Here is a 22,181-nt window from a genome sequence, read left to right as displayed (position 1 = left end):
ACCCATGCGGTCTACTCCTTGTCTGGGTGCGACCTACCATGTCAAAGTACCGGTACTACCGAATTTAGGGGTCATACACAAATGTTCATCATCGTTAACTTACGTTGTGAAAAAGCAGAATATTCAAGGCAAACGCAATTGAGGAGGTGAACTGTTGAAATTTTGAGAGGGAGAAATGCCAGACATGTCTAGTGGCTGTACCTAGCAGATCTTGGCTGCATTGACTAGACAATCTTCAGCGGTGGGCTCATGCAATTAAAGATTTTGGAGCGTGCGGGACAGTTTTTACTGCGGATTCAGGGCGGGACTCGAGCTCAAATGGATGTCGAAAGAAAAAAAAAAAGTCGATGACAGCATGTCACTAACAGCCAGTACCGTCCTCCATAGCTGAACTGGGCGGGTATTTCCGGCAAGTGATCCCTGCCCTATACGTCGCGTGCCCAGTGGATTTACGCGATTGCAATGCAGAAAGGAGTAGGCTAAGAAAAATTTCATGACTCCAAACTTTTCTTCTCAACATCTCCTGCAGTGGCCGTTTTTTTTTCTTTAGGTGTTCAAAAACGGGAATAATTCTTTGCATTTGAGGGTTTCCTCCTTTTGTCTAGACACTCGAGTTCTATTTGAACCCTTCTGCAGCTACTTGCCACTTTTGGCGTTCTTGTTTAGAGATTCTAAATTACCTTGCCTACTACTTTTTATTTTTTTCCCACCCCCTCCGTCCTCCTGGGAAAAATTCTTTCTTTGCCAGCAACGCACTTTGCTTGTGACGACGTTCCTTGACGGTCTTTGTGCCGCGCTATACCCTCCAAATAATCTTCAACATGGCTGAAAAGACGAACGGTGCTGCTGCACCTAATGGAGGTATGCCTACCAACCTAGAAACGGGCTTAGAGGGGGGGATGGCCGGTGGCGGTTACCTGCGTTGAATCAGGACTAACGACGACGCCTTTACCAGCTGCCGATGCGCCCAAGTCGAGTCCAGAACAGGCACAGGATGTCGCTGATGTTCCCGTCACCGACGAAAATGGCGAGCAGATTCCAGAGGGTATGCTTGAAGCCAGCAAATAGAACGTCGTGGCCCCTGAATGTGCAGCGGATACTAACTTTGCATTGCACCATAGACACCGTCCTTTCTCTGACCATAGTTCTCCCTCAAAACTCCGAGAAGATACCCATTGCTGTCTCCCCCCACGAGCAAGTGCATGAAGTCAGACAGTCCATTATTGAGATGCCCAACGCCTTGCAATACTCGTGCTTTCACCTGGAACACAAGGGCGAGCGCATCAACGACTTTGCTCAAATATCTGAGATCAAAGACATTGCCGACGGTGACGAAATTCATCTTGTCGAGGACCCCTACACCGAGAAGGAGGCGCGGATTCACCTGATCAGGGTTCGTGAGTTGATCGGCGCCGCCGGAGACCGGACTGATTCTGTTCAGGGCATCCTCCCAGGCCTCTCGGTCTATGACACTGTCGCTGCCGAAGCCCGCAACGCTACTGAGGTAGGAGAATACGAGTTCAATGCTGGACCGAACGTCAAAGCCCTTCTACCAAAGGAGAACGACCCCCAGCCCAAAACTGTCAAGGCCATTCAGGTTTCGCCATGGAACCCCCCGCCAGCACACTTCAGGCAGAAGGGTCACTTGCTTTATCTCATCATCACGACCAACGAAGGCGAGCAGTTCCAGATCACTGGACATGTTGGTGGATTCTTTGTCAACAAATCTTCAAACAGCAAATTCGACCCGTTACCTCGTGCGGGACCCAAGGCATACGCTGCACACTCGCTCCTGACCCTGATAGAGCAACTTTCGCCCGCTTTCTCCAAGGCCTTTGCTGAGCTTCAGGAGTACACCAACCAAAGGGAACCCCTTTCTACCTTCCAAATCACCAACGCAATCCCTGCTGCTCCTTGGCTGGTACCATCTGCCAACTCAGCTGCCTGCACACACACCCCCGATATCACCAGAACTCAGGAGTCTTTCCTCGTCTCTGGTGTGGAGAACACCGACACCTTGAGGGACTGGAACGAGGAGTTCCAGTCCGCAAAGGAGTTGCCTAAGGACGGTGTGCAGGACCGTGTTTTCAGGGAACGCTTGATCTCTAAGCTGTTCGCTGATTACAACGACGCTGCTGCTCGGGGCGCCGTTCTCGTTGCCCGTGGCGAGGTTGCACCCCTGAACCCGACTGAGGGCAAGGACGCACAGATCTTTGTTTACAACAACGTCTTCTTCTCGTTCGGCGCAGACGGTGTCGGTACGTTCACTTCCGAGGGTGGCGATGAAGCAGCGCGGGTCGCTACTGCCAAGGATGTTTCTGGTGTCAAATTGGTGAACCAGCTGGACATTGACGGCCTGTACACCCCCGGAACCGTGGTCGTTGACTACCTCGGAAAGCGTATTGTCGGCCAGAGTATCGTTCCCGGTATCTTTAAGCAGAGGGAGCCTGGTGAGAACCAGATCGACTACGGCGCAGTTGACGGCAAGGACCTCGTCGCAACCGATGAGCGCTTTGTTCCTCAGTTCCAGAAGCTCTCAAAGGCCCTGAAGGTGAAGCCGCATGCCGTCTGGGACAAGGAGGGCAAGCGCCACGACCTTGAGGGATCCGTTGAGACCAAGGGTCTTGTCGGAACCGATGGTCGCAAGTACGTCCTTGACCTCTACCGCATTACGCCCCTGGATGTGTCATGGCAGGAGGAGGTCGAGGCCGAGTCAGATGCTCCTGAATACCCTCACCGCATGACCGTGCTGCGCCCTGAGCTTGTGGAGCTTTTTGTAAGACAAAAGATGCGGGAGTGGGTCTCTTCAGAAGTGGCCAAGCGTGGCCAGGCTAAGAAGGACCAGGCTGCGGTCGAGGAGAAGAAGGAGGCAAAGGCTGAGTCTGAGGAAGATAGCGATAGCAGCAGTGAGGAGGAGAGCAGCAGTGACGAAAGCGATAGCGAGGAGAGCAGCAGTGATGAGGATGAGGAAGAGGAGAAGAAGCCGAAGAAGAAGTCAGTGCCGAAGAAGGCGGCCAAGAAGGAGGAGGTGAAGGAGGAAAAGAAGGATGAGAAGGAGGCAAGCAGCGATAGGATCGATGTTTCCGATTTCTCATTCACCCTCAATCCCGATGTCTTCAGTGGACAAGTCCCCCAGACCGATGCCGAGAAGGAGGCTATGGCTGCCGATGAGAAGGACGTCCGTGACGCCTGCGAGTACCTGCGCAAGACTGCCATCCCGGATCTTCTCAACGACCTTAGGGAGTCCGAGATCAGTTTCCCCATGGACGGCCAGTCTCTCAGCCGTCTGCTTCACAAGCGTGGTATCAACCTGAGGTACCTTGGCCAGATTGCCACTGCCAGCGATGGACCTCGTCTGCAGTGCCTGAAGGAGGTCAGTGTTCGCGAGATGATCGCAAGAGGTTTCAAGCACGTTGCCGCCAAGCACCTGCGCTACCTGCCTCTTCCCCTTACTTCATCGTGCATCTCACATCTCCTCAACTGCCTGCTTGGTACCGCATTCAACGCCAAGCCTACAGCAGAGATTGACCCGTCAATCAGGTCGCTGTACGACGACGCAGACCTGGCTTTTGAGAATGTGACTCCTGAGATTCTCAGGACCGCGATCCAGGAGGAAGTTGCGCGCCGCTTCCGCTACACCCTTGCTTCGGACTGGTACAATAACCTTCCCCACCTACACATGCTGCGTGAGGTCTGCCTGAAGTTGGGCATCCAGATGCAGCACAAGGAGTTCATCTTCACCGCCGAGGGTGCTGCTAGCCAGCCCGCTCCCGTTCCGGTCACCAACGGCAATGGCAACGCCCCTGCTGAGGGCAGCAAGAAGAACAAGAAGAAGAAGAAGGCTGCCCGGGATACCTCTCCCGACTCGGTCACTTCTTCATCGACCATCCCGCACACTTTTGTCCCAGACGACATTATCAATGTCGTTCCCATCGTCAAGGACTCGTCTCCTCGTAGCGTTCTGGCAGAGGAGGCGCTCGAGGCTGGCAGGATCTCAATCCTTCAGAACCAGAGGAAGATCGGCCAGGAGCTTCTGCTGGAGTCTCTGTCCCTGCACGAGCAGATCTACGGCATCCTGCATCCCGAGGTTGCACGCGTGTATCACTCGCTGGCCATGTTGTACTTCCAGCTGGAGGAGAAGGATGCCGCCGTTGAGCTCGCTCGCAAGGCCGTCATCGTCGCCGAGCGAACCATCGGTGTGGACTCTCAGGAGACGCTCCTGGATTACCTCAACTTGAGCTTATTCCTTTACCAGCTGGGTGACAGCAAGCAAGCACTCGAATTCACCAAGCATGCGCTCAACATGTGGAAGATCATCTACGGTCCGGACCACCCCGACATGATCACGACCATCAACAACGCTGCCGTGATGCTCCAGCAACTCAAGGAGTACCATGAGTCGCGCAGGTGGTTCGAGGAGGCCCTGCGCATCTGCGAGGTCGTCTTCGGCAGGCAGTCGGTCAACAGTGCCACGCTGCTCTTCCAGCTGGCCCAGGCCCTGGCTCTGGACCAGGAGCCCAAGGCTGCCGTTGTCAAGATGAAGGAGAGCTACAACATTTTCCTGGCCGAGCTCGGACCCGAGGACAAGAACACCAAAGAGGCCGAGGGCTGGTTGGAGCAGCTCACCACCAACGCCGTCAGCATCGCCAAGCACGCCAAAGACGTTGAGGAGAGGCGGCTGCGCGCCGGCATCCGGTTCACACCCCGGGCTGGAGCTATCGGCTCGACCTCAACTGCGGCAAACAAGGTGGCCAAGTCGGAGATTGAGCGCCCGGCTGCTGCCTCGTCGATGGACTCGCGCAGCATCGACGAGCTGCTCAAGTTCATCGAGGGCACTGACAAGCAAAAGAAGCCAGCGGCCAAGAAGCGAACTGGTCGTGCCAACCCTAAGCGCAGGGGTGCCGAGCCCGTGAGCACTAAGGCATAAGGTTCTTCTCGCTCCGCAATTGGATTGCTAATTCAAACTTCATTCAACATTTCGCGCCATTTACAACGAGATAACAATCCCTTTTTTCATATCTCCTCTCCCAATCTTCTATATGGTATACCGTTTTTATTACCTCCTTTCCCGTTTACGGCGAAGGTTTTTGCTGTGTCAAGACGTCCTCCCACACCGTCCTTGGCACATTGTTTCTCTGTAATAAAAGTTCACACACACGCACACAAATCTCCACTGCACGATTTTCAATAAAAGGCTATAAACATGAGAAAAACTTGGCTGGCTGGCTGGCGGGCGGGGATAGGCAAAAAAAAAAAAAAAAAAAAAAAAAACAGGGGCGGCTTGTGGTGCATATTGTACGACTAAGAGGTATTAGATGAGTTGGCGGGTCGCAAAAAGCATCATACGCAGCATCGGGTAGGGGGGTTTTCGTCTGTTCTGTCAGTATCATGCAATGGCAATGAGAAAGTTCGTCATCCAGCATCGGGAGGTTTTTGTTTTTATCAGTTTAATGACTCTTGATCAAGTTCTTGTTCATCATCGATTGCTGGTGTACGTTGTGCTTGTTTTTGCAAGGGCTGCATTGACGGCGAACCGAAGTGAAACTCGAGATTTACTTTACTTTTAAAATCATTCACCTTATCCATGGTCAAGTGCCTGCGTGATGTGGACGGTAGTAACCAACAGCCTCTAAAGAGTAAATCGTATGTGTACCAACATGAAAGTGCCTGTATCCGGCATCGTTGGCGATCACGTTACATCCCCCGCTTTGAGTGTTGTCGTTTCATTACGTAGCGCACCGCTGCCAAGAAGACCCGATGTGGGGTTCAGTCCTTGGGCCACCGCATTACCGCGACCCCCGGCCTTTCCCATTTTGTACTGTAACCAGCAACCAGGCAGAACAGACAGTTATGACATGGGGTTTTTTTTAAACATCAAGTCAAGCCATTGATTCAACTAGACAGCCTGGCCATCCATGCCGAAAGGCAAGATGCGCCTGGCGAACGGCTATCATACCCCGCTAATGCTACTTGCCTAGAACACACCTACCGAGCGAGCTTAGCTTCCGAGCTAGGTACCCTTTTCTCTTTGACCAAGTACCTTTTTCCCCTCTCAACATACTTACCGGTACATCAAGTAGGTAGTACATGCCTTGCCAAACCCCAGACTAATCGGTTTTGGGCAAGGTTCGCCAGCCCCAAAAGTACCTTATCTTGGGTGAGATACTCCGTAGTCGAGGCAAAGCAGCCTTACCAACCAACCAACCACCCAATCGCACCGCCAATCTACGCCTGCCGTCCCTTCTTTTCTTTCTATCCGCATGACTCTCGGATGGCTGATGAGAGACACCATCCTCGCTACTACTATTAGGCTACTGACAGAAGCTGGCCTTTGTGGCCGAAGTAGCGGCACATACCAAGCAACTACCACGTACGACAAGAAGGGTTGGGTTGTAGTCCGTCGCCTCCTCCTCTTCTACATTGTCGGGGTGTAGTCTGTCTCTCTTGAAGCTTTTCTTAAGCTGTTGCAGCTTATACATCTTCATCTCTACCCCGTTTCCCTTGTTCAATTCAGATTTTATCACCAACAACAAAACCGAAGAATGAAACTTGCAAGATCCTAGAAGATCTCCCAAGGAAGAAACGAATAGCACACCGGTCCAGCCAAACGCCACCCACGCGACTTCCCACCGACTCAAGTCACACCACCAAACCCCTCTTCTTCAGACAGGAAAAGGGACCTGCTTACCTTGCCTTGTCATTTTTTCTGCCGACCTTGCCTTTTCGTCCGCCATTCTATCCTTCCTCGCTTGTTGATTTTTTTTATTTGGGGTTTGATTCAACTACCACGTACCTTACCTACGTACCTTTGAAACCCCTGTCTCCTCACTGTAACCCACTCGAGAAACTCCGCTTCCGCCCACCCCGCAAAGCAAACGTTATGAAGGTCGAACCGCGCAACCAGTCCGAAAACAACGACCTCCTTGGCTACCGCGCGGATCCTCACTTCCCCCACATAAAACATCTCCAGCAGCCCGCCCAGTCCACCGAGGACAAGCACGCTCAACCACCGGTGACGTTTCGGGGTTTCGACGTCGAGCCCGCCGCGGCGCTCGACATCAGCATCATGGGTCTCGCGTATAACACGTACCTGAACAGCAACAAAATATTCGGCTGCAAGAACTGCAAAGCTCACCTCTCTAATCACGAGGACATAATCAGTCGTGTACGTGTTTTTTTTTTCTGGTGTCTTCTCTTAACCTCTTTGCCGGAGGCATTCTTTTGTTCGAGACTAACAAATGTTTTTGTCGTGATAGAACTTCCGCGGTCAACATGGGAAGGCTTACCTCTTCAGCATGGTGGTCAACGTCGAGACGGGCGAGCCCAACGAGCGTAACATGACGACCGGTCGCCACATTGTCAGGGACATAATGTGCAAGCAGTGCAAGGAGATCGTTGGCTGGAAGTACGACAAGGCCTTTGAGGCTACGGAGAAGTACAAGGAGGGCAAGTTCATACTCGAGGCCGAGTTGCTGTGCAGTGTATCTTGAGCGCCCTGGGATGAGATGTTGAGATAGGGGGTGCGTAGAGTACACTACTGCAAAGCAAGGGTATGTTTCTATTTACATAGGCGACCAGTCCGCCACGGTAGGACTAGCCTGTTACACCCGATGGTGCGCTCTTGTCTTTGCCATGAGCCATGGGGATGTCGGAGGTGTGCCTATTTTGTCACATATCTATCCGATTTCCCTTTTCATATGCAGATTCGAAATGTGGTGTTTTTTTTTCTTCTTTTTTTTACCCCCAGTTGGGGAAGACTGGACTTCTTTTAGTTTTTCTCTTGTTTCATATGGAGAGTTTTCACAAGGCGTTTAGAACGTCTTTACATGGATTGCGATGAGGTTTAACCTTGGTTCATAGGAATACAGTACGATGATGAATCATACACCATCGAAATACACTTGTTTTAACAAACAATTATTACAAAGTAATACATCCGAGAATCTTTCGGCCATGCGGGGACTGTCCACAGTTACGCAAATTCTTGATTTCCCGGAGAAACATTATTCTCATGGTCCCCCGCCCTGTTCTTCTTAAGATTTGCCTTATACTTCTTGGGACCTGACATGGTGACAGCAGATGCTTTGACAGCCATGCCTCCATCTGGACCCTCTATCCATATTTCCCACGAATCGGTAGACCTCTTGGTCCCGGTGGCTGGGTATTCGGTGGCGGCGTTAGAAGTATGACGCACGCAGACGCGCATGGTCTCACCGACGTAGAGCGGCGCCAGATTACGGTAGCTGATGCTTTGGATATGTTTTTCCGCGCGGGCAGGCCCTACAACCTTGGCGGCGGCCCTCAGGGCCGTCAGCATCAGTACCAGGCTCAGAGGCCCGTGGACCAGCAGGTCGCGGTGACCCTCGCTGGCGCGGCAATACTCGCGGTCGAGGTGGATCAGGTGCGCGTTGTGGGTCAGGGCGCTGAAGTGGAACAGAAGGCGACGGGACGGGGTGAGCTCGAAGCTGTAGTCTGGTTTGTGGGGCGCGGGCGCCCTGACTTTCTTGTTATTGCCGCTGTTGCTGTCGCTGCTGCTGGCGGTTGTCTGGTCCTGGGACTTGGCCACGTCCATCTTGACCTCCTCGTCGCGGAGGAACACCAGCGTCCGGCGCTCGATGATGCTGAGGCGGAAAGTCTCCCGCCGTTGCAGATCTACGCTATGAAAATAGCCATACTCCCTCAACAGCTCGACGTAGACCTTCTCATTGCCCGGCTGGCCGCGGACAGTGACGTCGGCGATGGACTCGCGGCAGGCGCAACGAAGACTTCCCAGGCGCAATTTATCGGCGGAAATAACCGCCTTATGCTCCCTGGCGGGTTCTGAATCTGATCCTGGAGGAGAATCAGGAGCAGGATCGGAAACAGGACGGGAATGGACACGATGTGTGAACTCGAGGCTGCCGCCTGCCCACAAACGCCGCGAGAAGCCCTGGCCTGGTGAGTGCTTCGGGTCGGTGCCGTCGGGCAGCAGTTCCGACTCGGCCAGCATGGGCGGAAAGTAAACCAGGTGGTGGCCCGGGGGCAATGCGGACGGCTTTCTGCCGATTAATCGGTCGTGAATGGCGTCTGCCGGAAGATAATCGGCGAGGGCAAGGTCGAGGAGCTGGGATCTAGTGGGAGATAGAAATCTTTCTTCGATCCATGTCGGCGGACGGGCCAGCATCTCCTCCCGGAGCCTGGCGGCAAAGTCGCCATTTGTTTCGGGAGAGGGGTTGGTGGAAACGTAGCGAGATAGTAGTAGTGCCCTTTGTGGTCCTGCCAATGGGTGTTGTTGTGATGGTCGACTTGTCCGCCACGATATGCTCCGTATGGCTTTCATTGTGACTCTGTGACTCGATTTAATTTTCCTGAGATCAAGATCACCAGGTACGACGAGACAGAGCTAGGAGATCCCAGAGCATAAAATAAACACAGATTAAATAAAAATTTGGAAAATTAGCATGGCAAGATGGGACAAAATCAAAATGTTGAGCAGAACAGGAACAAAACAATGAGCAAACATCCTGCACGTGCCAGTCACGTGTTAAGACACAATCAACGTGTGATAACTTGGCCCGTCGAGTGTCCCAATTGTCATCAACACTTAATTAACCCCACCCTAGACTTGTTCAAAATATTCGAGGCTTGTCCAGAGATGCACGCCCTTTCGTGATGAAAGCTGCGAAATGTTGTTGTCGGGTTCCTCGATAAGGGTGTTGCTGACAATATAACGTCAAAAAGCAATGCCAAATGAATCTGTATGTATTATTGTACCAAGTATTTGGGTAATTTTATAAATAATACCGCGGATGATTAATATATCTGGGCTTGAATCATTAATTTGCTCGTTCGTGCTTTCACTAAATCACACATATCAACTCATATCATACTTCCTTCACTCGCTGGTCATTCAACACCTTTCAAAGACCAACATAGATCGCTCGAGTCCTTTTCATAAAGACCCATCATGACAGTCGTACAAACACGGAGTGAGCCTGCGAATCATGGGTCGTCCGTAGCATATCTAGGACCTCCTGCCTCATATTCTCATCAAGTACGGGCTGCATTATACTGAGCGACACAATGTACTATTCCCTTGATAACTGATATATCAACCTCTCAAAAGGCTACTACATCCCTTTTCCCCGGAAAAGAATGGTCGTTAGTGCCTACGGCTACGATCAAAGGTTGGTGAAGTCGCCAGACTCTATGAACACTTTACGCTTTCGTACTACCTCATCAATACTAACAAACCCCAATTACACCTCCGCCCCGCCAAACAGGCGTGTTCGACATGGTCCAGTCAGGCAACGCAGCATACGGCGTGGTTCCCTTTGAGAACTCGACCCACGGCGTCGTGACCTTCACACTCGACAGCCTGGGTGACCGCGCCGGCGAGTTTGCCGACGTCAGCGTCTGCGGCGAGGTCTATCTGGACGTGCAGCATTTTCTCCTGGGCCGGAGGGACCCCACAGCCGACGACCCAAACAGCCTCGCGCACATCCGCCACGTCTACTCGCATCCGCAGGCATTTGGCCAGACCCAGGGCTTCACATCGACCCGCCTCGCGCACGCCGAGCTCGTCGACGTCAGCTCCACCAGTCGCGGCGCCGAGATGGCCGCCGCGGATGCCTCGAGGACCAGCGCCGCCGTCGCGAGCGAGATGGCTGCTGCAGCCACGGGACTTGACATCCTGGCCCGCAGCATCCAGGACCGCGGGGACAATACGACTCGCTTCCTGGTCCTTCGGAGGGGTCGGCCATCGGTAGCAAGGCAAGATGCCTCGTTCGCTGTCGCAGCTGCCGCCGCCACCAAGTCCCTCGTGTCCTTCACCGTCCCGCATCGGTGCCCCGGAGCCCTCGCCGAGGTCCTGCAGTGCTTCCAGCGCCATGGCCTGGACCTTACCAGCATCAACAGCCTGCCCAGCCTGATTCAGCCGTTTCAGTACCTCTTTTTCGTCGAGTTTGAGGCCGCAGATCGTGCAGAGAGCAGCATAGCTGTCGTGCTGGAGGATGTGGCGCGGGTGGCACAGAGCTCACGCTGGTTAGGGAGCTGGGGGAGCAAGCGGTAGGCTGGTACATTTTATGACCAAACATAGAGAAAACTGTCAAAACAACTGCAAAGGGCAATCGAAGGGGGAATATACATAACCCGTCAGGCTATAACCAAAAATAGAGGGGATACATATTGATCGGATAGACATGACTACGCAAATTATGGCAAAACCACCCAATAGTAAAAGGAACTGATACCGGTACCCTGATGAAAACCAGGAACTTTGGACCATTAGGTTTATGCAGTCTCAATCTCTACAGCAACAACCACCATATCTAAATCTCTATGGTGCCGTCTATCATTAGTCAGACATTACTGGCCAATTTCCACTCTGATGCCTTTTCAATCATAGTGGGCGCATACTGCAAGCGAGTGGTGAATTTCTCAATCTAGATGTTACATAAACGTTTGGATAACGGATACCAAGTTCCACATCAGGTCGTGGCCGAGGTCCAAGCTGCTGGTGGACTATCTAATGATATCGCCCGCTCCTACGAGCCCGCAGTATCCTCACTTTTGCCAGGCAGACGCCCATATGAATGAACGTCCAATTTCACCAATTTCCTCTGATATCCTCGCCCGTTTGTCTTGTCCAGAGCACAGACCACAGACAAAGCCCTGAAAATGACATCTGACTTCTTGAGGCTCACTTTGACCTTTTTGACGGGTTTCGCGTAGGGAGGTCGCTCTCTGTGTATGCTCTCATCTACATTTTGCTTTCGCCGATTCAGACCAAGATCTTAACTTGACTACATAGAGAATGTAGCTGACAGGACGAGCTGCGATGCGAGCTTACCTCAACAATCTGATATCTACCGCGTGTAAACACAAACTCAAGAAGCCGTCATAACAGAGCGAAGCGGGCTGGGGCGCACGACTTGATGTCCCACGCTGGTGTTGGAGCTCGACTTGTGCTCCATCTCCATCGCCAGTCGCTCGGTCCGAGACATTTTTGATGCACGCTGCTCAGAGACGGGCGACTCTGCAGGCGCGGCTACTTGAGTAGAATATCCCTCGTTCCCAACGAGGGATTCGGTCTGTCAATCTGTTGGGTTGTTAGTTGTATAATCCTCCATCTTTATGCTGGGGCGACATGGCCCGAGAATCCGGTCACATACCATCGTAGTAGTCGTCATCGTCGTCGACTTCAGCTAGCTGCTCAAAGTTCACCTTGTAACGGAGGAGACCGCCAATACCACCGAAGCCCTTGACGAACTGGTTGCCTTCAGTGGAACGGTCTGAGACGAACTCAAGCGCAGTACCAAAGTCCTTGTAATGTTCGGCAACCCATTCGAGGAAGGACTCTTGGTTGACAACCTCCATCTCCTGCCCGGTTTCTTTGTCCATGAATTGATCCCGGTTTCCAGTCTCTTGCTCCTTGGTAGTGTGAAGGATGATCTCGGTACCGGTGCTGTCCTTGAGAGTCCAGCGTGTGATTTCCAGGTTCTCGAAAACAATGAGCGTCTCCACAGCACCCAGCTCCAAGGCCTTGAGAGTGTCCTCAACACCATAACAGATCCTGCCGGTGTCCTGGCTGATCTCCTCGAAGTACTTGCCAATGAGCTTCTTCTCCTGGATGAACTTGACGTTACCAAGCGTCTCAGACGAAAGCTCAATGGCCTGGTTGAAGCCGTTCTCGCCACCGTACGACACGTCGACGACCTTGATAACCTTGGTCGCCAGACGGCCGTCAAACATGTCGGAAGCATTAAGATCGTTCTTGAAATCAGCAGAACCAGCCAGAATGAGACCAGCGACGTTCACCTTGTCGGCCGTGATGAAGTTTTGCACAGCCAACTCGGCGACCTTGCGGACGTAGTTGTGGCGCTTCTCCTCACGCAGACGCGCGAAACGCAGAGCAGACTGACCACCACGACCGTGCTTCTTGGGCAGATCGACCGAGAATTTGTGGACGATGTCTCGGGTGTTGCCGCTCAGAGTGCCAAACAGAGCTCCGTTACCGTCCATGATGATGAAACCGAACTTTTGGTCTGACTCGAGCAGCTCGGCGAGGGCCTCTGTGTGAAACTTGTTGTCGCAAAGATAGAGCGAGGTGTTGATCGGCTTAAAGGGCTCAAAGTCAATGTTGACCTTCCTCTCCTTGCCTTCCGAGGTCAAGATTTCACCACAGTACACGACGAGACCATTCGGAGGAACCTTGTTGTAGAGCTTAAGCCTCTGCTGGGTCGAGGTGATGGCCGAGAGGACAGATTGCCGATTCACGCGAGATTTGATGTTCGAGGCAGTACCCTATTGTCGTATTAGCGCCAGCCACTCATCGCGTCGCCGAGAGCTTCCTTCGGTACGTACGTATTCTTCAGCCAACATCTTGGCTGCCTGCGAGATCTGGGCCTTGGGGGCTATGCTCGGGTCGACATGTTAGTCTGTCGTCTCCTCGGACGTTTCGAGTGCAAGAAACTCAGATCAAGTTTGGACAGGGAACGTACGAATGATCAAGGAGATCATGCTGGTGCCGTTTCCTCTAGCCGCCTCGAGGCGCTTGATGAGCTTTTTCACCTTCCATATCTCGATCTACAAGACAGCAAGTCGCAAAATGTCAGCAAGAAAAACGTTTGAAGACATGATTGACCGCGAAAAGGGGGGTTTCTGCAAGAGGCAGCCAACCCAACAAGGCAAAACATGGACCAATTATATAGTGGAGTATCAACCGTACGTTCTTCTCAGCCTCATTTCCCTGAGGTTCGCTCATCTTGACAGAATACCCTTATTGGGTCGGTCCCAAACTGTGAAAGCAACAAAACTAAAAAGAAAGCCTTCTTTCCCAAGGGGAACCGAAGAAGATTCGTTCCAAATCTGAAAGATGTGTAGGTGAAGAAAACTGATAGTTTTTGCGGTGGTTAGTGGGGGTGTTCGAAAGGAGGGGGGCCAGACATAAAGAGCTTTTAGCGCAAAGGGCGACTTTTTTTGTGCCACGCGCTTTGAATTTGGTTATCCAAGAAAATGACAGGGGGCAAGGGCTGGGATTTGCGGCGGGGACCTTTTTGGGACCAGTGACCTCACTCTGCCTCGCCAACTGGTTGGTAACGGGGTACCTGGCCAACCTAGCAAACTTTGGCAAGCTGACTGTTAGGCCAACAAGGCCAACTATGCTAAATAGATGACAGCGTTCCAATTTTGTACCCGTACCAAGGCATACATAGTGCAAGGTAAAGGCTAGTTCTAGTGCGAACGAGTCGCTCGAATCACCAGTTCACCACCGAAATAGCCAGAGAGGTGGAGTCGAGGCGGAGCTTTAAGCAACCAATGAAATATCGCCGGGCCACGAGGACTAGGGTCCGTGGAGCTGCAAAAAAGGGCTGCTTGCCAAGTTGCCAGCCGGGGTTTCATTGAGTGCAAAGTTATGAGGTACCAGCCCCTAACCCCGGAATGCTTAATGATGGATGAAGTCACCCGGCTTTTGTATCCAAACGACGGTCCACCACGCGTGCCTTCAACCTTTTGTAGATGCAATTGGGAAAAGTCGCGACCGCCGTAGATGAGGGCAGTCAACTGCTATTAGAGAGTAAACTTTCACAGCGAACCCCAATTCAGTTCGCTGCGAAGAAAAAATAAACCGAGATGGCATCGTCACTGCCGACACAGCTGGCAGAGACCATCCAAACCGCACACATCAACCACCAACCGTCGCCGACGCACGACATCAACCCCTCCACCGCAGCCGACAAGGTCGAGATACTTTCGACAAGCGAGAAGCACCATGATGACGTCGGGAGCATAGACGGCATTTCGGACGCGGATCCGCTGCATGTCGACGAGGATGAGGAGGACGACGAGGAGGACGACGAGGACTTTCATGCGCTCAACCGCCGGAGACGGAGGGCCAACCTCCCGCCCATGCCGGATCTGCGGTTTGAGCAGAGCTATCTCAGGAGCATATCCAATGCGAAGACTTGGTACAAGGTTGCGTTCATTACGGTCTGCGATCAGGTAAGCAACTTCAGGGCTGGCAGATGAGGTCGTTGGACATCATATCTACGAAAGGAAGCTAAAGACTGACATGGGCTCCATACGGCAGGTTATGATGCCCCTGCTTCAAGGAACCCTTTACAACCTCGCTTGGTGTGGATGGCAGTACTGGAACAAGACGGCCCAAATACATGGTTCGACGGCCGGGGCTAGACTGAGGCGTTGGTGGTACGGGGTCAACAACTGGAAGATTCCCCCGGAGAGGAGGAGGAGACGATAGACTCTGTAGATGGACAACTGACCCCTCAGACGAAACAGAGCGATCTCTGGTATGACATAGCCTGCACTCGCCGGTATTGACATATTTGGTTTACTTTCACGAGGTACACCAGTGAAGGACTTCAATGTTGGGCCTGTTTAACATTCCTACGAGTCACTTGGATACAACGGTGATTCATGCGTAAAGGATTGCTTGATATCTATCATTATCTAATTTTTGCAAAAGACGAGGTATCTTGTCGCAAAATGTTTCCACGTCTTGCCTCTATAGTTCAAGCTCATAAAGTTTTTTGTTTTCTTTTTCGCCTTCAGAACAAAGACCTAGAAACTTTGTACTTTTCGCACCAGAACACTACAGCAGAATAGACAATGCGTGTACGAAGACAAGCCTTGAACGTGCAAAGTTTCCAGGATGCTGTAACAGGCTAAGAAAGTTCTTGGTATAAGGCACCCCCAATGGCAGTCAAAGTTCCGTTGATGAGTCGTTATTGAGGTTACTAAACATCAATAGGGGGTGCCAGTTGCGATGGCTTCTCTGGGCTTCGGATCGCCAAAGATGTGGTTGGCAAGTCAGGCCCGGAATCATTGGCACCCGAGGTAGGTTGTGCAAAAGGTTTGTCTGTCGACTTGGCCTGGTCCAGCTTCCTACCAACTGAAACGCCGTCGTCATCGTCGGGAATAGGGGATTGCAAAGTGACCTGTGGTCGTGCTAGTTTTGGCGGTGTTCCTTGACGCTGCATCCTCTCGCCGGGCTTGCTGCTCTCGGAGCTGCCTGGGCTCAGTTGTGCGCTATCACCATTCCGCTTATTAGCGGGTCCGTCTGCCTTGCTGTACTTCCCAGTATGGCGATCATATGAAACCTTCACTGGGAGTTTCACCACTAAGCTCGAGTCGACTTCGTCGCCATCGACCATATCCGCGTCCTCGTCAAATTCATCATCGTCGTCCTCACTCTCGTCAGGAACGTGCTCGTCACCCTCTTCATCGTCCCCAAAGTCGGGCTCACTATCATCGGCCGCATCCGAGTCGAAGTCGTCGCTCCCGTTGGTCTTTTTACTGGATGACTTTCCCGACCAGCCGTTTGTCCCGTGATTGACAGCGGCGGAGCGCCGTGGCCTCCCATTCAGCCCGGCAGGCGCGCCGTCATCTCTCATCTCGGTATCTCCATCGTAATATGCTACGCTGTCCGTGGCCACAGAGCCATTGTCAGGCATGTCGGCGTTCAGCCGATTCGGTGCTCGTATCTGACGGCCACGCGATGTTGTGACTGGACCGGCAGGCTCAGCTGGTGTTTGAGTACCGTGGCGAGTAGATCTTCTTGTTGCAGTCGAGTCGCTGTTGAAATCGTAGTCGTCGTCATCGAACGTGTACTTTGCGCGCTTGCCCCGTGTTCGGCCTTCGTACAGGGAGAAGCCCGGCTCGGGGCGCTTGAACTGCTGCTTGCGGGCAAGACGGTACTCGCGGCGCCTCAGTTTCTGAGAATGGTCAGCAAAGGTTCCTACCCACCAAGAATGTCAAAAACCCGCTACGAAGACTTACCTCAAGCGCATCTTCGAAATGTGGTATGTGGTCTTGTAACCTTTGGCTCAGCTTGCGCGCCTTGGGTCCACCATCATCCGTTAATAGCTTGTCCGTCAGGGCATTGACCTCCTCTATACTACCAGCAACACTCCACCATGTGCGTTGGAAACCGGCAGGGTTGCTCTCTCGATATATACGGAATGACGTGTCTCCAGGACCCTCAACCAGAAAGTACCGACGTCTGTCGCTGTCGGAGCCCAGAGGCTGAACAGAAAGGGGTTGGTTCAGGTCGTCGTCCATACGCTTGTTCTTGTAGGCAGAGTCAATGATGTCCTTGACAGTCTTGCAGTACTGCATCGTCCAGAGGATGAATGTTCGGAGGAGGTCAAGCTGTTGGCATGCGCGTTAGTGCACCATACATTAACCAACATGCAAGGAGGGTAGGTCGAATTGGCGGCGCTAACAGTATCTGATGGCGTCCCGGGGGAAGCATTCGACGTACTCTTTGGACTGGTGTCATGGAGACAAACGTCGCACCGCCAGCTAGAGGGCTGGTTCCATTCCAGCTCGATGGCCAGGACGACTCGTGGGATTTGATCGCATCCTCGACTGCTCGGTTGTAGTGACCTATTCTGTTCAGATTGGCCAGACATCAGTACCTAGCCAGCATGAAATGACCGGAGAATCGTCTCGCGATCGTGGTGAGTTGTGAGTGACAACCTACTTAATCTCTTGCTGGCGATTGAGAAGGAGCTTCAAGATGGCGCACAAAAAGAGCTCCACTCGATCACCCGGAGTTGAGTCGACAATCTCTCGTTCGAGTTCCTGAGGTCCAAATGTTGCTAGATTCTTCGAGAAGATATCGTTAAATTTGGCTCTGAACATAACAATGAACTGTAATTTTTGGAGGTGGTAGCCATCTCCGAAAGTTAGCGATGCTGATGTTTGTTTGTTGCCTTTGCGGACCTAGGCTAGGTAGCCAACCCCTCCCCCCAACGCCCACATCAAATATTTGGACGCGATACCTCGCGTTGTCCCGCTTTTGCGACGCGACTTTTCGGTAGAAATTTCGAAAGAAAAATAAAATCAGATACTCACAGCAATGTCTGGATTATCCGCCAGAACATATTCATGCGGCGGAGAAGGCTCTCGCTTGCGAGGTGGTGGTGAATCTTCTTTGGGTGCAGCCTCGTCCTTCTTGGGCACAGCGTGGAAGAACTTCAAGATGCCATCCTGTCGCTTTAATTGAACGTCGGACTCATCTCCAGATGGCGGCGGAGAAAGCGAATCGACAGAAGACAAGGCTGACGATTCGTCGTCTGACATTATTGTGTTTACAAGATTGATATCTGCCTCAATCTTTCTGGTGTTTGCTGAGCCTTGTCGTTGCTCGGTACAAACGAGATGGACCGCTGCTACTTTGAAGTTTGTAGTTGCAGGGATGGGTGGTGGAGGAGGCGAGGTTGGCAACCACGAGAATGCTGCTCAGAGTTCGAGGATCCCACCAATTTGCCCACGCACTAGGTCAAACCCACTTATCCCGAGCCGCGCGCACTCAACTCAGGCATGACAGTCATGTGATAGGTTGGAATGGCAGGTAAGATATGTAAGGTATCTCATTATAGAGAGTATGGACAGTTGTACATTTCGGCCAGTAGCCTGCGGCGTGGCAGCCTCGAAGTTCTCTGTTCCGCAGCCATCCATACTCGGTCCCGTCAAACCATCCGTCTCCTTGCAGTATGCTGCAAAGTGGAAGAATGGGAGCTTTGATGGTTTCCGAACCAAAGAAGACTGTTTCCCATTGAAGACTCTCACCTTGGTTGCAGTAATGACTACCCAGTCTCACTCACGCCTGCAGCCTGCAACCCTGTTATCTCTCTGGAGAGGCCCATCTTGCAATCCGTCAAAACAAAATCATAACATGAAAGTGATGTCTTTCCAACCCATAACATCCAACATGACCAAACAAAACGCAACAGTAGCAAGTCGACGATGAAAGGCCTTGAAGACTGCATCAGGTTGTGCTGGTTTGAGGCCTGTTCTGGTTTGTGGTACACACCGCTTGATGATTGCATTTGTTTGTCAGCGTCCGTCGCTTAGGATATCTCCACTCCACTCACTTGTCATGGGAGAGTTTGGACCAGCACCGAAGCACAACATCTCCAAAATGAGGTTATTGCCACATCCAAATCGCTTGCCGATCCCAAACGAGACAAACTTGGCACAACTGCCACCTCGGTACCCATTCTAGCAGGCCATCGCTTGACAGCACTGCTTGCAACTAACACCAGCTTGAACAGTAGCAAAATGTAGGCATTGAAACCATAAAGCTTGATGATAACTGAAAACCAGCAAGCCGGGTTAAATGAGAAAATTGTGAAGTAAACCGGAGTGATCGACGAGTGGAAACACTGCACGCAGTGGTTGGCGGCTTTCAGATCAACTGGTGTTGATTTCTCCGCTCGACCCAAATTTCAATCGGTCCAAGGGGAAGCACCGATCCTTTGACCACTGGAGTCGACTTTTCCCCATAGCCAACTGCTCTGTTGCATAATCCAACCGAGTGTCTCATGGATGCACTCAATTGCTCAGTTGGGCAAGCCCCATCACTTGAAGGGCTTCTGAGTCGACTGATGGCAAAGTTTTGAGGGTAGGGTTCTGCCAACGGACCCAACCAGAAGCCTCCAACGCTCTGACTTGATCCGCGGCATGACCGTGGCTCACGCCTCTGAAGCCATTTCCACCCACGTCGTCCACCGTAGCAAAGACTAACATGAATTCGCTTGTGTGTCACTGGGAACACGCGTTAGAGACAAGAACTCCAAATGCGGAATGTATGGATCTTACAGTATTAAATATCTCTCTTAAGTCCGCAAAATCATAGCGTTATCACAAGATATGTTTGTCATTACAAGGAAACCAAGGAGTAGTCGGCGATGTCCAGTAAGCCTCATCGGCTTTTTGAAGGTTGGCACGTGGGCGGGGTCAACGCGTTCGGCGGTCGGTAATCAAACCAAACGAAGACCGCGTCTTGCCTGACTTAACTGTCCCGTTGCGCTCTCAGCTTGTATTAAAACATGAAGAGTAAGATATGCGCTTTAATCGCAAGAAAACCTGTGATTGAGTTTCCGCTGGCACCCAAGGCAGCCAAATGTCTTTGTTAAGAATCCAGAGGGGAGAGGGATGGCGCAGTGACGATGGTAGTGGTGGCCAGACTCAAAGGTCAGGAGGCCACCGCAATGCTCAAGCACTCCCTAGTCCCCACATTTCCAGGCCCGCACCCCCCGTTAGATGTTCGAAAGTCACAGCGCCTACAGCCTGAAGAAGAGAGTAACAACACATATGTAGGGCAGAGAATGAAGGCAAGAGAGAATTTTGAAAACAAAGTGCAGACTACTATATTATCAATGCGATGGTACATGAGCTGGGCCGAGATATAACGTAAACGAATGGCGCCATTCTCTTACCATTAGAGGTAAGGTACATATCTGAGATACCTAGGGTTGGTACTCCGTACACTAATTAACTCATGACACATTCAAAGGCGCTCTGTAGAATTCGTCCCCGCTTACTCCCGATTCCTGAGCTGACGCCAACTTCACTGGTACCGTTGGCCCCCCACCTCACGTGACCCAAGATTTCTCGAGGTGGTGGAGTGACCCACAAGACGACACAACTGAATTTGCCTAGGTCCATCAAAATTGATCTTGTACTTGAGAAATCAACGACCACCTACGACGTGAGTGCCAATCTTCCTCGTCAAACCAGTTCACGTCGACGCCTGCGGCTGCTAATCTTCGGCCGGTCTTATAGACAAAATAGAACCCGGAACTTTCCCAGTAGGAGCGGAAAGACACGATGGGTCGCGTGGTAAGTAGCCAACTGAGAGCTGGATTCGAAGACTTTGCAAAATCGACATCCGAGAGGAGGCAGATGCGAACAAGTGAAATACTGACTACATTGGCTTCAATCAGATTCGTAACCAGAGGAAGGGTGCCGGTGGCATCTTCAGTATGTTGCCCAGCCTTGAAAACACCACAACGAACCGATAATCATTTCCACGAACTCGTACTTACCAAGCGCTTTTCCCCTACTGCAGAAGCCGTCACCCGCCTGAACAAGAACCCCGCCAAATTCCGAAACCTCGACTATGCCGAGCGCCACGGTTATGTCCGCGGTATTGTGAAGGAGATCATCCACGACCCGGGCCGTGGTGCTCCCCTCGCCCGCGTTGTCTTCCGTGACCCCTACAAGTTCAAGAAGCACACCGAGACCTTCATCGCCAACGAGGGCATGTACACCGGCCAGTTCGTCTACGCTGGCAAGAACGCCGCCCTGACCGTCGGCAACGTCCTCCCCCTTGCTTCGATCCCCGAGGGTACCATCATCTCAAACGTCGAGGAGCACCCCGGTGACCGTGGTGCGCTCGGCCGCACCTCCGGCAACTACGTTACCGTTATCGGTCACAACCCCGACGACGGCAAGACCCGTATCAAGCTTCCCTCCGGTGCCAAGAAGGTCGTCAGCAGCAAGGCCCGTGGCATGATCGGTCTGGTTGCCGGTGGTGGTCGTACTGACAAGCCTCTGTTGAGTACGTAACGCATGGCGTGATCGGGAAGAATGAGGAGGTTGGGTTTTTTTGGGGTGGCAAAGACCGATGCTAACTATGAACTCCTTCTACAGAGGCTTCGCGCGCAAAGCACAAGTTCGCTGTCAAGCGCAACTCGTGGCCCAAGACTCGTGGTGTTGCCATGAACCCCGTCGACCATCCCCACGGTGGTGTAAGTGAAAACCGAGGGACAGGCGATCCCAGAACGCTATTTCTACATCACGAGAATATTCTGACACGTTTTCTGCACTTCAGGGTAACCACCAACATATCGGTAAGGCCTCAACCATCTCGAGGTACGCTGCCCAGGGTCAAAAGGCGGGTCTTATCGCCGCCAGGAGGACGGGTCTGTTGCGCGGTACCCAGAAGACAAAGGAGTAAGGGTTTTGGCGCTAGATTTGTGGGTTGGGACTGCATGGATCATTGCTTTGTTTTCAAGGGTACTCTTTGCGTTGGGAGAGCCGCAATTAGCGAGCTCTGGCCGGTTTTATTTTTCACGGTATCCAAGGATTTAAAAAGGATTCCCTACAGCAGCAAAAGGAGCACTCGGTTTATGAAGAAATGGAGCATTCTTTCGGGTTTTACGCAACAACGGATGAACGATTATGCCCGAAGTGCAGCGGTCTACAATTCTTGGGTGATGTAATAAAATAGGGCTGCAGTGGCATGATGATTCGGACGCACATTGTCAGGCCAGCAGGTTATATTTGTCTCGCCGAGTTGAGCTGGGCAAGGTTCGTAAGGTAGAGGTGCCTAGGTAGGTAGGTAGGTACCTAGGTAGGTAATTACCTAGCAGTCAAGATTGAGCAAG

General features: G+C 52.1%; 9 protein-coding genes across 9 annotated transcripts; 5 read left to right on the top strand and 4 right to left on the bottom strand.

Annotated features, from left to right (window-relative positions):
• The first annotated feature begins 425 nt into the window (after positions 1–425).
• On the top strand, positions 426–5,531 carry MGG_06261 (eukaryotic translation initiation factor 3 135 kDa subunit). The gene is made up of 3 exons (XM_003717283.1): positions 426–861; positions 956–1,045; positions 1,122–5,531. Exons 1-3 carry the CDS (start codon positions 822–824, stop codon positions 4,925–4,927), a joined length of 3,936 nt encoding a protein of 1,311 aa, XP_003717331.1. The 5' UTR covers positions 426–821; the 3' UTR covers positions 4,928–5,531.
• Positions 5,532–5,689: 158 nt separating this feature from the next.
• MGG_17203 (uncharacterized protein) lies at positions 5,690–6,949 on the bottom strand (the record flags this gene model as incomplete). Its single annotated transcript, XM_003717282.1, has 4 exons — positions 6,689–6,949; positions 6,357–6,415; positions 6,066–6,107; positions 5,690–5,818 (listed from the first exon to the last, which is right to left on the bottom strand). Exons 1-4 carry the CDS (start codon positions 6,732–6,734, stop codon positions 5,690–5,692), a joined length of 276 nt encoding a protein of 91 aa, XP_003717330.1. The 5' UTR covers positions 6,735–6,949.
• On the top strand, positions 5,835–7,939 carry MGG_06263 (uncharacterized protein). Its single transcript, XM_003717281.1, has 2 exons — positions 5,835–7,165; positions 7,257–7,939. Exons 1-2 carry the CDS (start codon positions 6,881–6,883, stop codon positions 7,488–7,490), a joined length of 519 nt encoding a protein of 172 aa, XP_003717329.1. The 5' UTR covers positions 5,835–6,880; the 3' UTR covers positions 7,491–7,939.
• A 33-nt stretch (positions 7,940–7,972) lies between these two features.
• MGG_06264 (uncharacterized protein) lies at positions 7,973–8,989 on the bottom strand (the record flags this gene model as incomplete). The annotated part of the gene is made up of 2 exons (XM_003717280.1): positions 7,973–8,820; positions 8,917–8,989. 2 exons carry the CDS (start codon positions 8,987–8,989, stop codon positions 7,973–7,975), a joined length of 921 nt encoding a protein of 306 aa, XP_003717328.1.
• Positions 8,990–9,605: 616 nt separating this feature from the next.
• MGG_14843 (uncharacterized protein) lies at positions 9,606–11,327 on the top strand. Its single transcript, XM_003717279.1, has 3 exons — positions 9,606–10,033; positions 10,106–10,166; positions 10,263–11,327. The coding sequence occupies exons 1-3, from the start codon at positions 9,947–9,949 to the stop codon at positions 11,048–11,050; spliced, it is 936 nt and encodes a 311-aa protein (XP_003717327.1). The 5' UTR covers positions 9,606–9,946; the 3' UTR covers positions 11,051–11,327.
• A 59-nt stretch (positions 11,328–11,386) lies between these two features.
• MGG_06266 (eukaryotic peptide chain release factor subunit 1) lies at positions 11,387–13,874 on the bottom strand. Its single transcript, XM_003717278.1, has 6 exons — positions 13,709–13,874; positions 13,482–13,566; positions 13,345–13,394; positions 12,153–13,284; positions 11,831–12,079; positions 11,387–11,740 (listed from the first exon to the last, which is right to left on the bottom strand). Exons 1-5 carry the CDS (start codon positions 13,742–13,744, stop codon positions 12,075–12,077), a joined length of 1,308 nt encoding a protein of 435 aa, XP_003717326.1. The 5' UTR covers positions 13,745–13,874; the 3' UTR covers positions 11,387–11,740; positions 11,831–12,074.
• A 327-nt stretch (positions 13,875–14,201) lies between these two features.
• On the top strand, positions 14,202–15,639 carry MGG_06267 (uncharacterized protein). Its single transcript, XM_003717277.1, has 2 exons — positions 14,202–14,982; positions 15,071–15,639. The coding sequence occupies exons 1-2, from the start codon at positions 14,614–14,616 to the stop codon at positions 15,239–15,241; spliced, it is 540 nt and encodes a 179-aa protein (XP_003717325.1). The 5' UTR covers positions 14,202–14,613; the 3' UTR covers positions 15,242–15,639.
• MGG_06268 (uncharacterized protein) lies at positions 15,415–20,172 on the bottom strand. The gene is made up of 6 exons (XM_003717276.1): positions 19,609–20,172; positions 17,860–19,554; positions 17,486–17,655; positions 17,264–17,393; positions 16,780–17,151; positions 15,415–16,715 (listed from the first exon to the last, which is right to left on the bottom strand). Exons 2-6 carry the CDS (start codon positions 18,085–18,087, stop codon positions 15,738–15,740), a joined length of 1,878 nt encoding a protein of 625 aa, XP_003717324.1. The 5' UTR covers positions 18,088–19,554; positions 19,609–20,172; the 3' UTR covers positions 15,415–15,737.
• Positions 20,173–20,434: 262 nt separating this feature from the next.
• MGG_06269 (60S ribosomal protein L2) lies at positions 20,435–21,990 on the top strand. The gene is made up of 6 exons (XM_003717275.1): positions 20,435–20,500; positions 20,575–20,631; positions 20,736–20,772; positions 20,861–21,352; positions 21,445–21,542; positions 21,626–21,990. Exons 2-6 carry the CDS (start codon positions 20,620–20,622, stop codon positions 21,749–21,751), a joined length of 765 nt encoding a protein of 254 aa, XP_003717323.1. The 5' UTR covers positions 20,435–20,500; positions 20,575–20,619; the 3' UTR covers positions 21,752–21,990.
• Positions 21,991–22,181: the final 191 nt, after the last annotated feature.

The sequence above is a fragment of the Pyricularia oryzae genome, chromosome 4, assembly GCF_000002495.2.
Source record: "Pyricularia oryzae 70-15 chromosome 4, whole genome shotgun sequence".
Lineage (NCBI taxonomy): Eukaryota > Fungi > Ascomycota > Sordariomycetes > Magnaporthales > Pyriculariaceae > Pyricularia > Pyricularia oryzae.
Note: the sequence above shows the minus strand (reverse complement) of the source record. Positions and strands in the feature narration are given on the sequence as shown.

What these genes read in the sequence shown, in the direction of transcription:
- MGG_06261 (XM_003717283.1), top strand. Translation starts at nt 822, where the DNA reads ATGGCTGAAAAGACGAACGGTGCTGCTGCACCTAATGGAG. An exon ending in TGCTGCTGCACCTAATGGAG is followed by an intron (nt 862 to 955) that starts GTATGCCTACCA and finishes CGCCTTTACCAG; the next exon opens with CTGCCGATGCGCCCAAGTCG. An exon ending in TGGCGAGCAGATTCCAGAGG is followed by an intron (nt 1,046 to 1,121) that starts GTATGCTTGAAG and finishes ATTGCACCATAG; the next exon opens with ACACCGTCCTTTCTCTGACC.
- MGG_06269 (XM_003717275.1), top strand. An exon ending in TACTGACAAGCCTCTGTTGA is followed by an intron (nt 21,353 to 21,444) that starts GTACGTAACGCA and finishes CTCCTTCTACAG; the next exon opens with AGGCTTCGCGCGCAAAGCAC. An exon ending in TCGACCATCCCCACGGTGGT is followed by an intron (nt 21,543 to 21,625) that starts GTAAGTGAAAAC and finishes TCTGCACTTCAG; the next exon opens with GGTAACCACCAACATATCGG.
- MGG_06268 (XM_003717276.1), bottom strand. Translation starts at nt 18,087, where the DNA reads ATGTCAGACGACGAATCGTCAGCCTTGTCTTCTGTCGATTCGCTTTCT. An exon ending in CGGATAATCCAGACATTGCT is followed by an intron (nt 17,656 to 17,859) that starts GTGAGTATCTGA and finishes CAAAAATTACAG; the next exon opens with TTCATTGTTATGTTCAGAGC. An exon ending in AATCGCCAGCAAGAGATTAA is followed by an intron (nt 17,394 to 17,485) that starts GTAGGTTGTCAC and finishes CAATCTGAACAG; the next exon opens with AATAGGTCACTACAACCGAG.
- MGG_06266 (XM_003717278.1), bottom strand. Translation starts at nt 13,744, where the DNA reads ATGAGCGAACCTCAGGGAAATGAGGCTGAGAAGAAC. An exon ending in GAAATGAGGCTGAGAAGAAC is followed by an intron (nt 13,567 to 13,708) that starts GTACGGTTGATA and finishes GCTGTCTTGTAG; the next exon opens with ATCGAGATATGGAAGGTGAA. An exon ending in CATGATCTCCTTGATCATTC is followed by an intron (nt 13,395 to 13,481) that starts GTACGTTCCCTG and finishes ACCCGAGCATAG; the next exon opens with CCCCCAAGGCCCAGATCTCG.
- MGG_06263 (XM_003717281.1), top strand. Translation starts at nt 6,881, where the DNA reads ATGAAGGTCGAACCGCGCAACCAGTCCGAAAACAACGACCTCCTTGGC. An exon ending in ACGAGGACATAATCAGTCGT is followed by an intron (nt 7,166 to 7,256) that starts GTACGTGTTTTT and finishes TTGTCGTGATAG; the next exon opens with AACTTCCGCGGTCAACATGG.
- MGG_14843 (XM_003717279.1), top strand. Translation starts at nt 9,947, where the DNA reads ATGACAGTCGTACAAACACGGAGTGAGCCTGCGAATCATGGGTCGTCC. An exon ending in CTGCCTCATATTCTCATCAA is followed by an intron (nt 10,034 to 10,105) that starts GTACGGGCTGCA and finishes ACCTCTCAAAAG; the next exon opens with GCTACTACATCCCTTTTCCC. An exon ending in GCCTACGGCTACGATCAAAG is followed by an intron (nt 10,167 to 10,262) that starts GTTGGTGAAGTC and finishes CCCGCCAAACAG; the next exon opens with GCGTGTTCGACATGGTCCAG.
- MGG_06267 (XM_003717277.1), top strand. Translation starts at nt 14,614, where the DNA reads ATGGCATCGTCACTGCCGACACAGCTGGCAGAGACCATCCAAACCGCA. An exon ending in TCATTACGGTCTGCGATCAG is followed by an intron (nt 14,983 to 15,070) that starts GTAAGCAACTTC and finishes TCCATACGGCAG; the next exon opens with GTTATGATGCCCCTGCTTCA.